Source organism: Macrotis lagotis, chromosome 3 (assembly GCF_037893015.1).
Source record: "Macrotis lagotis isolate mMagLag1 chromosome 3, bilby.v1.9.chrom.fasta, whole genome shotgun sequence".
Classification (NCBI taxonomy): Eukaryota; Metazoa; Chordata; class Mammalia; order Peramelemorphia; family Peramelidae; genus Macrotis; species Macrotis lagotis.
This window is the reverse complement of record NC_133660.1, coordinates 278,700,724-278,715,854: the sequence shown is the minus strand read 5'-3', so window position 1 is coordinate 278,715,854 and position 15,131 is coordinate 278,700,724. Positions and strand designations below refer to the sequence as shown.

At 38.8% G+C, this 15,131-nt stretch overlaps 1 protein-coding gene across 6 annotated transcripts in view; it reads left to right on the top strand.

Annotated features, from left to right (window-relative positions):
- PPFIA1 (PTPRF interacting protein alpha 1) overlaps positions 1 to 15,131 on the top strand; it is a 94,370-nt gene that overhangs the window by 36,802 nt on the left and 42,437 nt on the right. For 4 of the 6 annotated variants that reach the window (XM_074230858.1, XM_074230861.1, XM_074230859.1 and 1 more), the window contains exons 3-11: positions 3,109 to 3,210; positions 3,761 to 3,925; positions 4,806 to 4,880; positions 5,305 to 5,406; positions 5,581 to 5,802; positions 10,925 to 11,071; positions 12,330 to 12,464; positions 13,161 to 13,235; positions 13,591 to 13,674. In XM_074230858.1, coding sequence (XP_074086959.1) covers positions 3,109 to 3,210; positions 3,761 to 3,925; positions 4,806 to 4,880; positions 5,305 to 5,406; positions 5,581 to 5,802; positions 10,925 to 11,071; positions 12,330 to 12,464; positions 13,161 to 13,235; positions 13,591 to 13,674 — 1,107 coding nt within the window. The remainder of the gene's footprint in view (positions 1 to 3,108; positions 3,211 to 3,760; positions 3,926 to 4,805; positions 4,881 to 5,304; positions 5,407 to 5,580; positions 5,803 to 10,924; positions 11,072 to 12,329; positions 12,465 to 13,160; positions 13,236 to 13,590; positions 13,675 to 15,131) is intronic. The other 2 variants (XM_074230860.1, XM_074230863.1) reach the window with 1 other exon arrangement.

Here is a 15,131-nt window from a genome sequence, read left to right as displayed (position 1 = left end):
CATGTTTAACTAGACTCTTTGGGCAAAGTACCTTGATAATCTATGCAGCAATTCCATCACTTTGTTACTGTATAGAATAAGGACTAAAATAAGTAGTTGCTTAAATGTAAAATGGCTTATTATAAAACAACTTAAGTGATAAGAGCCAGGCTCAGAATTATAGCAGGTGAGCAAAGTGGACTGAGATTGCTTTTGGTAAATTTGCAAAGCTCTTCATGATAACCAATTCCTCACTGAAACTAAGACCTTTTTAGGTTTTTGCAAGGCAAATGGGGTTAAGTGGCTTGCCCAAGGCCACACAGCTAGGTAATTAAGTGTCTGAGATGGGATTTGAACCCAGGTACTCCTGACTGCAAGGCTGGTACTTTATCCACTACGGCACCTAGCTGCCCCTGAAATGAAGACCTTTTAAGAGATTTTTTTTTTAAGATAAATTTTTCTTTTTTATATCATTTAAAATTCCTACTCACTATACCCTTCTCTCCAAGGAAGCCATTCCTTTTAACAAAAGAATTTTTTTTTAAAGAACTTAGGGAGAAGAAAAAACATTTAGCAAAACTTATCTATGTGATGATGTATGCAATGTTCCATGACCATTATGACTGGAAAAGATGTTCTGGTCACTTGCTGTAATATCAGAAAAATTCTCATCCTGTTCATTTACTTAGAGAAAGGGACACTGGGCCCCTGGGAGATGGGCAAGATTTGGACAGAGCTGGCATCCTTGAGATCTGTGTGGGGTGGGTGTGAAGGGAGAGCATCGACTTTGTCTTTATTTCCTTTGTTTTTAGTTTTGAACTTAAACATCATAAAAGAAGCAGAACACAAAGCCAGGATTGTACATGAAATGTAATCACCCTTTCATATCTCTGGAAGTTTTTTTTAAAGTATTCAATAAATTCCACACATTGCTGAAAAAAATCCCTTCTTGACTATTCTTCTGAGCTGTTTTCTGTGCATGTTTTAAAATTTTTCATTGGAAACATCCCCCCTCCCCCTCCTTTTTTTTAGGTTTTTCCAAGGCAAGCGGGGTTAAGTGGTTTGCCCATGGCCACACAACTAGGTAATTATTAAGTGTCTGAGACTGGATTTGAACCCAGGTACTCCTGACTCCAGTGCCAGTGCTCTATCCACTGCCCCACCTAGCTGCCCCTCCCCCTCCCCTTTTATTTTTTTTTTGGCCTCAGTACTGCTAATTCTCTAAAAAAAACCTGATATATCTTCAACTATTTTTCTGTTGGCAACAGCAGGCTCCCCCTTGCATCCTGGTTCTTGATCTGTACTCTTCATTTTCTTTTAGTTCTAGATCAGTCAACTTCTTTCCAATCATAGATTCCTGTGATTCTACATGCCATAGACATAGGATTTTTAGTAAGGATGCACGGTACATTAAAAGCAACCTCTTGTTTATTATTTGTTTGCGTTTCATTTAGAATTGCAGTTATGAAATTGAGGCCCAAAGGGGTGTGATGTAACCAAGGCCACAGTATGGGTAGGGGTAGACCCAGAAGGAGAGCCCATTTCTCCAGAATCTTTTAAAAAATATTTAGATATTATATATTTAATATAAATGTATCAAGAATTTGGAACATCTGGCATTCCAGTCATTGATTTTTAAATCAATTGCTTTAGTTTCTTAAGAATAGTAGTCAAGGGGCATCTAGGTGGCGCAGTGGCTAGAGCACCGGCCTTCTAGTCAGGAATACCTGAGTTCAAGTCAGATCTGAGACACTTAATAATTACCTAGCTGTATGGCCTTGGGCAAGCTGCTTAACCCCATCGCCTTGCAAAAAAAAAAAATCTAAAAAAAAAGAATAGTAGTCAAAGTTGAGTTAGTAGCAGGGGCACTTTTGGCCACAGAAGGATTGTAATATTTTTGTATTGGAAACAAATCTTGTAATGTTTTTCTATACTGTTAAAGTGTTTTGCCTTCTGGATTGGCTATTGCAAACCTCATTTAGCATTAAACCTGGCAACAAGTATCCCCTATATTTCCCTGTCTTTAATCCTAAACCCCGGTGATCTTAACAGTAGTTGGGCACATGACTGACCTTGGTCACTGTACACTTACCCTTGGGGGCAGTAGAACACCTGATACCAGGTGTTAATTAAGCACTGCCCATGGAGTATGAAGAGTATGTAGTCTCCACTCCAAGTGTATTTAAAGAGATTCTGTCCCTCTGGCTCTCCTCTTTTTCCTATATGACTCAACTGGGCAGCAGACTGTCTTCTTTTCCCTTTGGTTCTCCATGCTGGTCCCATGTGGTTCCAGCTCCATGCAACTGGATCTGTGAAGATCTAATCCCAGCCACCTTCTAGTGGCTGTTTCCCTTTCTTTCCTGTCTTTACCCAGCTTGTAAATAATTGACTTTTCTTTGTTTGACTCACCTTCTTTACCTTGTTAAGGAACCTAACTTGTCATCCTTTTGAGGTAACTGGTGAACTTTCTGTAGTAACCTCAGCAACCTAGGAATTTAAGTCTCTGGCTTTTCTTACCCTCCTGAGTCATAATCTGGTGATCTTGTCACACGAAAGGAACTATAGCTGTCTCTCTTGGATTTCCCCATCCCAACTGTTTCAGCAGCGTTATGATTTCTAAGTATTCTAGACCACAAACATCTGGTTGAATATCTCATTCCCCCAGCAGCCAAGCTGTCCTGGGCTTGTATAGGAAAGTGTCTGACCTGTAGTAACCCTTTTTCTCTTCATTTTCATGTAGTTTCACTTCATCAATCTTCTCCTTTCTATTGACCAGTTAATTCTACACCAGGAAGTTTTTTAACACTCTCCTAATGTTTTTCTTCCTAATTCAAACTCTTCTTGCCAAAATACTTTGTGAATATTGTTTTATACTTTTCCCCTTATGTGTTTCATCTAAGAGTCAAAATAGTACTTTAATCATGTCTGATAAGCATAAGAGTAGAGCCAGCACCAAACCTTTGTCAAGAAAACTGGGAAATTAGACATTTTTAGAAATTAGAGCCATTTAATTCTCGTGCTTTGTACTCAGGTCCTCCTGACTCCAGGGCTGGTGCTCTATCCACTGCACCACCTAGCCACCCCAGCTTCCTTTTCTTAAGCAGTGTCCTCCCGTTTGTCCTTTTCCAGGAGTTTGCGGCTCTGACGAAGGAACTCAATGTCTGCAGGGAACAACTTCTTGAAAGAGAAGAAGAAATTGCTGAGCTGAAAGCAGAGAGAAACAATACTCGGGTTAGTAAGTTGCGGCTACTTGGGCACCTAGAGTGTGTCAAATGGACAGAGAGAGAGATGATTGGACTCCATAGGAGAGTGCAGGGCGGACGAGTGCGTCCCCCTCCTGGCAGTGGAGCAGGAGCACGTGTCCTTTACTTGTAAAGATTGGGTTTTTTTTCACATGATGATTGAATATTTGACTAAATGAAGGGTTGGCTCCACCCAACCTGTCACCTCCTTTCTGTCTTGTATGTACATAGTTGTTGGAATGATTTCTCTTTCAATAGGTAGATGTAGTTTTCTCAGGGTCAGGGCTTGTTTGTGCCTTGGACTGAGCAGTTGGATTATCCATTGAATTTTGATATTTTTGACTTAAAAGGCTGTATTAAAATGCTGTAAATTTGTTTGAATGGGGAAGATTCCTAGGACCTCACCCTTTTTTAGCACCAACTGAGTCTGTTGTCCAATCATCAGCCATCCTACATGTGCCTCATGAGGTGCTGAGATTTTTCTCTAGAAAAGAATCTACAACGAAGTTTGATTCTGATTTGGTTCTGGTCTTTTTCAGCTGTTGTTGGAGCATTTGGAATGCCTTGTCTCCAGACACGAGCGATCTCTCAGAATGACGGTTGTGAAGAGACAAGCCCAGTCTCCAGCAGGGGTGTCCAGCGAGGTGGAAGTGCTCAAGGCCCTCAAGTCACTGTTCGAGCATCATAAAGCGCTGGATGAAAAGGTTTCTCAACCAGCTCCTGCCCCTCACACCACTGCCACCCTTACCCAGAACTACAACCTGAGACCCATTCAGGATCTTGCATGAATTCATTCTAGGGGACACTCCTGGCTTATTGAATTTTCTAACTTTGCATTCTTGGCCTTAGGTTTCTGTATGTTGAAAATAATCTCTGACTTATAGTCAGAACCCAGTGATTTTTATATACAAGAACAGGTTAGGTATAAGTGGTTTTTTGGGGTTTAGAATTCTTCATAGCAAACTCAACTTTACTGAGAGTGAAATAAAGTGAAAATCATTTCACTTTCACAACTGTAGCAGCATGTCAGTATTAGGATTGATAAGAGTTCTAGTCCTGTAAGTGTTTTTTCACCTTTTTTTGTATTATAGACCCCTGGGGTAGTCTCATAAAACTAACAGATCCCTTCTCTGAACCAGATTTTTGTTGGGTTTTTTTGATATTTTAGTTTTTTTAATTACATGCTTTGGTAACTTTTCAGCTTCCATCTATTTGCAGATTTCTAAGTTAGACATTTTTCTTCCCCTTGGGAGTGATTGGTCTGATACAAGTTGAACATGGCCTTTTCTGTTTAACATATTTACATATTAGTCAGTTTGTATAAGAGGAATTAGGTCTAAGGGAAAAGAAAGAAAACCATCAGATAGGAAGGAAAAAAACATAAGTATTAAAGTCACTGTGAACATAGTATTCTTTCAGATTCTATGGTGGCTGTTTTCAACCAGCTTTTTAAATATAAAAAAAAGAATACAATGGATTTTTTTTGTAGTCTGGAAATTTGTTCATAGATTAGGGACCCAGGTGAACCTCAATCTAGGAGGTAGAAACATTGGCAATCATTTTGTTTTGTACTTTCTTTTACAGGTGAGAGAACGATTACGAGTAGCACTGGAAAGGTGTAGTTTACTGGAGGAAGAATTAGGTGCTACCCACAAAGAGGTGAGTGAATGTGGCAGCAGCCACAGGCGTAAGCTCTCAACTCAGTGGGGAAACCAGATCATAAGCTCTGAACAAACAAAACCTTCTCTGTCTTGATGAATATCAATTGTTTTTACATTACCATCTAACCCTCATCCCAGTGTATCCCCCCTCCCTCCTATTTCTAGGAAATCATCCCTCCTACTACTCTTTGTTTTCTCAGTAGAAGATGGAGCCTATTTTAACAGTTTCAAAAGTATGTTTTTCTTTGGAGAAATAGTGCTGCTTGTTTTCCGAATTGCCCCGATCTATTGTTTCTTGAACATATTTGTGATACCAAAGAGCAATGACAGTTTCTGATGACTTTAAAGGTAGACTTTGTTTTTTTAGGTCTTTTTACTGAGATGATGAATTATAATTGGCATTGTTATGCTTGATTTTTTAGTTAATGCTTTTGAAGGAGCAGAACAATCAGAAAAAAATATTAGCAGATGGGATTCTGGATGTAAATCATGAACAGGAAAACACACCAAGCACTAATGGAAAGGTAAGTCTTTGAGTCTATGAAGTTAATTTGTAATTCATGGGAAGGCTTCTTTTATTCCAAAAATTATGTTTTAAGCCCCCAGTTGCCCAAATGAATGATTTTTAATCTATTTAAATATTCCTTTGGCTATTTCTCTGGATAGGGTACCAAAAAATTTCATTTTTGTTTTGACAGAGATCTTCTGATGGGTCATTAAGTCATGAAGAAGACTTATCAAAAGTGTTAGAACTTCAAGAAATTATAGATAAACAGTCGAAGGAACAAAGCCAGATGAAGGAGCGCCTGGCAGCTCTCTCCAGCCGAGTGACTGAACTAGAGGAAGACCTAGACACTGCCCGGAAAGATCTCATCAAGTCGGAAGAAATGAACACCAAATTGCAACGAGATGCCCGAGAAGTGAGTCGTGAGCCTTTGCTTTGGAGGAGAAGGAATCTGATAAGGAAGAGAAAGAGGGATGAGGGAAGGAGGAGAAACTGGAAGATGGGGAACTCAGTGGGATGATGACCAGACTGGATGGAGTGGGAAAACATTTTCAGATCATGATGCAGTTAAAAATCACATGTAATAAAAGGTCATGGAAACCTAAGACACAATCAATTGGACACTAAATTACCTAATTTTAAAGAATGAGTGAATCAAGCGATAAATCAGAGAAATAATTAATAATGTAGTACAAGACAATGACAATGAGACAACATACCAAAATAGCAGTGATTAGGGGAAATTTTTATATCTCTAAATGCATATATATGAATAAAATAGAGAAAGAGGAGACCAATGAATTGAATACCTAAAAAAATCTAGAAAAAAATTAAAAATCCCCAGTTAAGGGGCGGCTAGGTGGCGTAGTGGATAAAGCACCGGCCTTGGAGTCAGGAGTACCTGGGTTCAAATCTGGTCTCAGACACTTAATAATTACCTAGTTGTGTGGCCTTGGGCAAGCCACTTAACCCCATTTGCTCTGCAAAAACAAAACAAACAAACAAACAAACAAATAAATAAATAAATCCCCAGTTAAGTGCTAAACTAGAAATTCTGAAATGAAGAGATTGACAAAACTGAAAGTAAAAAACTTGAATTAATAAAAATAAGAATTTGTTTTATGAAAAAATCAATAAAATAGATAAACCTTTGATTAATTTCATTAAAGAAAAGAAAGACGCAAACCAGATTACCAATTACATAAACAAAAAGGGTGAATTCATCACCAATGAGGAGGAAAGTAAAGTAATAATTCAGAGTCAGTAAATTTGACAATCTCTGAAATGGATGAATATTTACAAAATTATTAATTGCCCAGATTAGCAGAAAAGGAAATTAAATATTTAAATAACCCATTTCTGAAAACAAAATTGATCAAGTCATCAATGAATTCTTTAAGAAAAAAAATCTGCAGGGCCACATGGATGCACACAAATTCTGCCTAAAATAGTTCATTTCAGTATGAAAAATATTTGAAAATATAGGTGAAGAACAACGTTATGACAACAATATGGTGCTGAATACCTAAACTAGGGGGAAAAAAATACAGACCAATTACCATAAAGAATATTGATGCATAAATTTTAGCAAAGCAATTTAAGCAAGTTATCACTAGATTCATTCACTATAATATAGAATTTATACCAGGAATGCAAGATTGATTGTTGGAAAAACTTTATAGACAAAATACAGCACCCACTCTGATTAAAAACAGCAGAACATAGGAATAAATGGAGATAGATAAACTGTGTCTAAACCATCAGCAAGCATTTTGTGTAATGATGATAAACTAGAAGCATTCCCAATAAGAACAGGGATGAAACAAGGATTCCCATTAGCACCACTATTCTTCAATATTATAATAGAAATGGGAACTTTGACTCTTTGCAGAGAATATGATTATATACTTAGATAATCCTAGAAAATCAACTAAAAAACTACTTGAAACAATTGGGAACTTTAACAAAGTTTCAGGATATAAAATAAATTCACATAAAACACCAGCATTTTATATATTACCCTCTAAGTCCAGCAACATAACATAAAATACTTGGGAGTCTACCTGCCAAGACAAACTCAGAAACTATATGAAAACTATTACAAAACACTTAACAGTCAGATAAAATCAGCTCTAAATAATTGGACAAATGTCAGTTGTTCATGGATAGGGTGAGCTAATATAAAAATAACAATGCTTCCTAAATTAAATTACTTATTCTGTGCCATGCCAACAAAAATAACAAAATTATTTTACAGAGCTAGGAAAAATAGTAACAAAATTCATGCAAATAGCAGTCATCAAAAATGTTTGGTACTGGCTAAGAAACAGAGTGATAGATCTATGGACCAGATTAGGTGCAATAGAAACATTATTATATGACTATAGTATCTACTGTTGATAAATCCAAGGACTCACTCCTTAACAAACCACTAAGAAAATTGGCATCAACCAACATTGCATATCCTATACCAAATTTAGGTCGAAATAGGTACATGATTTGGACATAAAAGGTGATAGCATAAACCAGTTAGAGGAGCACGAATTAGTTTATCTGCCATGGAAAGAGAAGCAGTTTATGACCAAAGAAGAGCTAAAGAACATTATAATTTTTTCACAAATAAAACCAGTGTATCCAAGATGAAAAAGAATGCAGTAAGCTGTGAATCAATTTTCACAGCTAGTGTTTTTTGTAAAGGACTAATTTCTAAAATATATAGAGTACTGAATTAAATTGATAAGAATACAAGTCATTTTCCTGTTGGTAAATGGTCAAAAGATATGAACAGGAAGTTCTCAGGTGAAGAAATTAAAGAGTCATGAAAAAATACTCCAAATCAGTACTGAGTAGAGAAATGCAAATTAAAACAATTGAGGTAGGGGCAGCTAGGTGGTGCAGTGGATAGAGCATTGGCTCTGGAGTCAGAAGTACCTGAGTTCAAATCCAGCCTCAGACACTTAATAATTACCTAGCTATGTGGCCTTGGGCAAAACCCTGTTGCCTTGCAAGAAAAAAGAAAATAAAACAATTGAGGTACCACCTCATACCTATCAGATTGACTGATGTGACAAAAAATGAAAAGGAAGAGCATGTGAGAAAATTGGGTAACTTAAGCATTGTTGGTCAAGTTGTGAACTGATTCATTATTTCTGAAGGGCAATTTGGAAGTATGTCCAAAGGTATATAAAACTTTGTATAATCTTTGATCCATCACTACCACTACTAGATCTATATCCCAAAGAGATCACAAGAAGTAAAAAATCCACACGTAGAAAAATATTTATAGCCACTCTTTTAGTAGTGGCAAAGAATTGGAAACTGAGGGGGGTGACTGATTAAACTATGGTATATGAATGTGATGAAACACTTTTTCTAAAGGTCTTGTGATGGAAAATACCATCCACATCCAGCTGAAGAACTATGGAGTCTGGATGTAGACCAAATTGTTTTATGCTTATGTTTTTTTCTTTTTGTTGTAATTCTTTCACAAGATGATTAATATGGAAACATGTTTAATATAGTTAGACATGTGTATTATCTATTAGTTTACTCTCCATCAGGGGGAGGAGGAGGGAAATGAGAGTGAAACTTCAGCTTTACGAAAAACTGATTTTGAAACTGAATTGAATTTGAAAATTATCTTTGGCATGCAGCTGGTAAAATAAAAAATTAACAATTTTAGGGGGGGGGACCAGAAAGCTGTTACTCTTCATAAACCTCATGTTGTCCAATTTGTCCAACCTTCCACATTCAGATTTCCTTTCCAACAGTTTTACTCTTAAGTTCTTGACTTCAGTTGTGGTAGCTATTCTGTACAGCAGTGTCAACATTACCTGTTGAGTGAGTTAAAGGAGGTAACATTATTGACAGTCTCCTAGGAGTCTGACATTCTCTCCTCCATTTGTAATAAAGGAGTCTTGTTAATTAATGATTAGCTGGAGAATGGGGTCAGGTCAAGGATACCTGGCATAGAATATTTGTGGTTAACCTAACAATGGGCCTATGGAATGTGTCCATCCTCCAGTGCTTGGGAACCAAGAGTGTGGACGCACATCTGTGGTTACCATTGCTGCCCTCTCAGCACAGTTATGGCAGCCACAGGCTGGAGGCTGGTTCTGCCATCTCTCCACTCACCTGCACTGGCAAACAAGACAATTAGGTCAATTAAAAGAAGCATCCATGCCTAGAACTTAGGAACGGTTTAGCAGAAAGAATTCTAGAGATGGAATGGGGAGACCTGCATTTAAATCCACATGAACAAATGTGTCTCCCTGACAAGTCCCTTAAGTACTTACCACCCTCAGTTTCCTTATTTGTAAACTGGGTGTGACAGGCTGCTTCTTTCCCAATGTCTTTGGGAGGCTCAGTGATGTAAGCTTCTTGTGATTTTAGTCAATAATGTATGTCTTATCATCTATCTATGTGTGTCTGTGTATAAAGACTTTCTTATGTCTTCTAGCAGAAGCACTCATAAACAGAAGTTGGCCAATTGTGAAGCATTCCATTAGTAGTTGAGATAAAGGATTGAGGTTGGCTTTTCTTTGGGGGCCCACAGCCCAGTGTCATGTCACATTAACCTGGTTGTAATTCTAGTGTCTCCTTGAGCTATGAACAAGACATTACCATCTCCCCATCTGAAATGCCCGGACACTCTGAGATTGTTTTCTTGGGCTGCCATCCTCCTGATGAAAGTGAGAAGCCCCTCTTCTCTGAGATGCGATTCTTCCCTTTGGGAAGGGCAGAGCCTCAAGTCTTGTTTCAATCCTTATATCCCTCTGTACAAGTATCTATAAGTGCTCATAGGATCTCCATAAATGATTAGAGTAGAATTATGGAATCTGAATTCAAAGGGACCTCAACTCCAGTTTGAACCCTTCTGTGGCATTAGACGAGTGACCCCCTGTCTTCTTTGCTTTGAAACCTCAAGTCAGCCAGAAGCAGTGTTCTCTTCTAATGAATTGCTCCTGTTTGTAGGAGGGTTTTTTGGTTGTTGTTGAAAACTAAAATCTACCCCTTTAAGGCAACTATTCATTGCCTCTGAGGTTTTCCACTTTTTCAGAGGTCTTAGACTTAGAATCTTATCTTTATAATTCTGTGTTTCATTTATTTTATTCAGTTCTTTTTTAAAAAGAGTCTTTGAGACAAAGTAAACTTTGACACATCTATAATACTCATCTGTCTCAGGAACACTGCTAGTGGTATGTATAGTTACAGTTAGGAGAACATTTTTTTCTATTAAGAATGTATTTTGCAGGGTGGATAGGTGACACAGTAAGTAGATATAGCACCTGACCTGGAGTCAGGAGAACTTTAGTTCAAATATGGCCTCTGACCCTTGTTACTGTGTCTTTAGGCAAATCTTTTAATCCCATTGTTCCACAAAACTGAAAAAAAAAACCCTGTATTTTTGAAAGGTTTCTCTATAAAATTTTGAAATGATTAGATATCACAATGTACTTTTTGGAAATAACTCTTCTCTGTGTGCCTAAGCATCTGCTTCTTTCCCCTCCCTCACCAATATACCTGTTCTCATGTAGGCCATGGCCCAAAAGGAGGACATGGAAGAGAGGATTACAACTCTTGAAAAACGCTACCTCGCCGCCCAACGTGAAGCTACATCTGTGCACGACCTCAATGATAAACTTGAAAATGAAATTGCTACCAAGGACTCTCTCCATCGACAGGTAATGCTTCCCATGGAGAGTTCTGAGTATCTCTAGTAAAGATTCAAGATCAGCATCATTTGACTGTCATGAATTTGGACAGATGGTTCTCTTGTTCTCAGGCTTTAGGAGTCTGAAGTTTTAGCTATTAGGAATCCTGTGCTTACTTGAGGAGTATCCCTCTCTCTTTATAAAACTGGAAAAAAAGACCTGGAGCTGGATCCCCAGATCAGCTCTCAGGCTTTCACCACTTATTCCAACTTCCTTATTGAAGAGCAGACAAACATGAGAGAACAGCCACCATTCAATTGCTTTGGTTCTTGTTGGTAACTTGGCTGAAAGGGCCGATGAATGAAGCAGTGCGGCTGGGCAATCAGAGCTCCAGTCTCCTCATAATGTAAAGAAAGCATAAGGTTTGTTCTTACCTCTCTCCATAGGAAAGGTTATCCATAGCTAGCCAAGGCTTGACTATAAAAACAAGAGAGCAGCCTTTTGGCTCAGGGAGAAAGGAACTACTGTTCAGAATGAGGATTCAGTATTGCCCAGGCCTCCCCAAAAGTTCAGTGCTAACATTTAAGCAGGCTTACCAGTCGGCTCAGTTCAGTGGGTAATAGTTTGAGTTCTTCTCTATGTGTGTGACCCAGGAGGGTAGAGTGAAAAGCCAACCTTCTGGTCCTCCTTGGAGCATATAACACCCACACACACCCACACCCCTGTAAATCCATGTAAGTTAATTGAAAGAGGGCAAGAATGTGTCCAGGCAGTAGAAAGTGAGAACCCTTTCTGGAAGAGGTGGCAATCACCCTGATCTTTGGAGTTTTAGAATTTGAAGAGGTTGAAGGTGAAGAGTGATCTCAGCAACAACAGAGACAGAGAATTCAGTGCTGAGTTAGGGGGATTCAGGGTGTGAGTGGGAGGAATCAGCTTTGCCACAGCAGCAATTCAATATCTGGGCAGAGGAGAGATGGGAGAGATGGCTGAGGTGAGGTTCCCTGGAAGGCTTCAAATTTGATTGCACTGCTTATTTTTCAGGATGCTCGGAGCTCATGGTTTCCTCTTGGGTTTGTCTACGTAGGAACTAATATCAGAAACACGTCAAACTTTTCCTGATTTCTAGAAACATTGATTTTTAAAGAGTTTTCCTTTGGGGCACTGAAGAGAAATAGGATCCATTAGAAAAGCCCTCACTAGGCTAGATTTCAGTGGGGAAGAAGCCCCCAGGGTGGTGGTAGCTCACACTAGCTGTCCTTCCCTCTCTAACCACTGGATTCTCTTTCAGAGTGAAGACAAAAACCGCCAGTTACAAGAACGCTTGGAATTGGCTGAGCAGAAGCTGCAGCAGACCTTGAGGAAAGCAGAGACCCTGCCAGAAGTAGAAGCAGAGCTGGCCCAGAGGGTGGCTGCACTCTCCAAGGTAGGGACCCTCTGGGCTCTGGCTTACCGCTCTTCAGACAACAGTTGAGCGGTTGTCTCTGGAGGATTTCTGATTGCCTGCTCTATCTAACTCATTGTTTGTTGGAGAATGCAGAGAGGGGAAATGCTTCCTTTGTGTGATTCCTGTAAGCTTTTTACAATTAATGGTTTTTCTATAGTGTCTCCCTAGCTTGTTTGAACTAGGGATTGCGGCCTTGGAGAGCAGCCCAAAGCCACACCTGTGAAGCTGGGGGGGGGGGGGGCCTGCCTTTCTCCCCAGGACAAAGGAAGAAGCTTTCTTTTAAAAGTCATCTCTAGGGGCGGCTAGATGGCGTAGTGTATAAAGCACCAGCCCTGGAGTCAGGAGTACCTGGGTTCAAATCCGGCTTCAGACACTTAATAATTACCTAGCTGTGTGGCCTTGGGCAAGCCACTTAACCCTGTTTACCTTGCAAAAAAAACACCTAAAAAATAAAGTCATCTCTGCTAGAGAGAACATACAATGCAAAGAAGCAATTTCTTCATTTCTTGTTCTTAAGAGACAGTGAATAGCAAGAATCCTTATTTTAAACATTGTTGTGTGTTCAGTCACCCTCCTGAGCTGTTGTTTTCCCTCTCCCTCTATGGATCTGCTTTTGGAAGTCTCCATTTCTCTTCCATTTCCTGTTATCTTTATCATCTCTTGTTGAATTTGTAGTCTGACCCTTTGTCTTCTGGAAACTCTACCGCTAAGGAGGCTAAACTGTTCGAACTTACTTCCAAGCTTAGGAAGGTAGAATCCTCTGCACCCCGGGCCCGTTTTCTGCTTGCTGCTTTCTGCTTTCTGTGGTGACTCACTGAGACTGCTTATGGGCTAGGAAAATGGTTCCTGGGTGGGGAGGAGAATAGAGATTTTCTAGCACAAACCTAAACACCATCACCAGACTTTGCACAGTTCACCAAAGGGCAGGGCTGGAGTGCTGTGCTCATGACGTATAAATTCACAGGTTTGTGATAGCCCCACTATAGGAGTGAAAAGTGTTGCTCACGCCCAGCACGTTCAGCTTTTTGCTATGGCAGTAGTTCCCACAGCATGTAGTAAACATGTCCTCATTACTAGGTCAGACTTACACATTTGTCCTTGGCAGGCTGAAGAGAGACATGGCAACATCGAAGAAAGATTACGACAGATGGAAGCCCAGTTGGAAGAAAAGAATCAAGAATTACAGAGGGTATGTATGCTACTGGTCTTGGGACGGAGGTTGAGACCAAAGGGGACCATTATGTTGCTCTTTGCTCATTTCTCCATCTTTCACCCCTCTCAGTTGACTTCCTTGTATTCTTTTGGGTTACTGATACTCACAGTCCTGAGAGTCACTCCTTTTTTGCTATTAAACCTTTCATTTTTTCAAAATTACAGTTCAATGAATTTTTTTAATCACTAACATTTTTCTTAGTATTTCTCCCTCACTCTCTCCCAAAGAACCATCTCCTTAACAAGCGATATCTTAGTTATTTATTTTTTCAATTTAAACATTTTTATTTATTTGTTTTTCCAACTACAAGCAAATGTAGTTTTCACCAGTTTTTTTTGGTGAGGTTTTTAGTTGTACATTATTCTTCCTCTCTCCCTTTCCCCCTTCTCCCAGACAGAAAGTCATCTAATATAGGATCTACATGTGTAACTATGCTAAACATAGAATCATAGTAATCGTGTTGTGAAAGAAGAATCAAGTCTAAATGGAAGAAAAAATATTAGGGCAAAAAATGGACAGAATACATGAGAAAATTTTTAAAAATTGAAGGTAGTAAGCTTTGGACTACAATAATGACTTATTTATCTGTCTTAATCTGAAAACACATGCAATGTATCACACATGTGGAACTCCCATTGCTGCCGAGTTGTGAGGGTGAGGCAGAATGTCATGTTTTCTCTGTGTCCAGGCTCTATTTTTGTTGCAGTATTTACTTTTGGTTTTGTGTGTGTGTGTGTGTGTGTGTGTGTGTGTGTGTGTGTGTGTTGTTAGTTCTTACCATTTATATTGTTGTAATTGTTTATCTGATTTCTTCACTCTCTATCAGTACATGTACATTGTTCCATTTTCCTCTTTATTCATATCAATTGTTTCTTACAACATTGTAATGTTCATGCAGTTAACACTTTTTGTTTAGTGATTCCCCAAATGATGGACGTCTTGGTGCCCATGTCTTTGCTTTCACAAAAAGCACTTTGATATGAATAGTTGGATTTTATAACTATTTGCTGTCTTTATGGCACTCTTTGGGCAAACACCTAGTAGTGGAATCTCTGGGATATTTCAGTGACTTTATTTGGAAGAGTTCCTAAATTGTTGTCTTAAGGCACAGTTTGCCCAACAATGTGTTGGTTTGCCTGTTTTCTCTAAGCCTTCCAAAACTGTTTGTGATTTGTAGGGTTTGAAGTGATACCTCAGGGTTATTTTGATATGCTTTATCATTAATGATTTGGAACATTGTTCCATGTGATAATTAGTAGTGGGATTTTTTTTGACCACATATATAGGTTTCCCCCATGGAATACTTTTCTTATTTTAGATGCATTCATTTTGTATAATGGAACGAATTTTCCCTTTCTTGTGATCAAGTTTTCTATTTTATCCTTTGTAATTGCTTCCATTCCTTGTTTAGTTAATAATACTCCTCTTACACA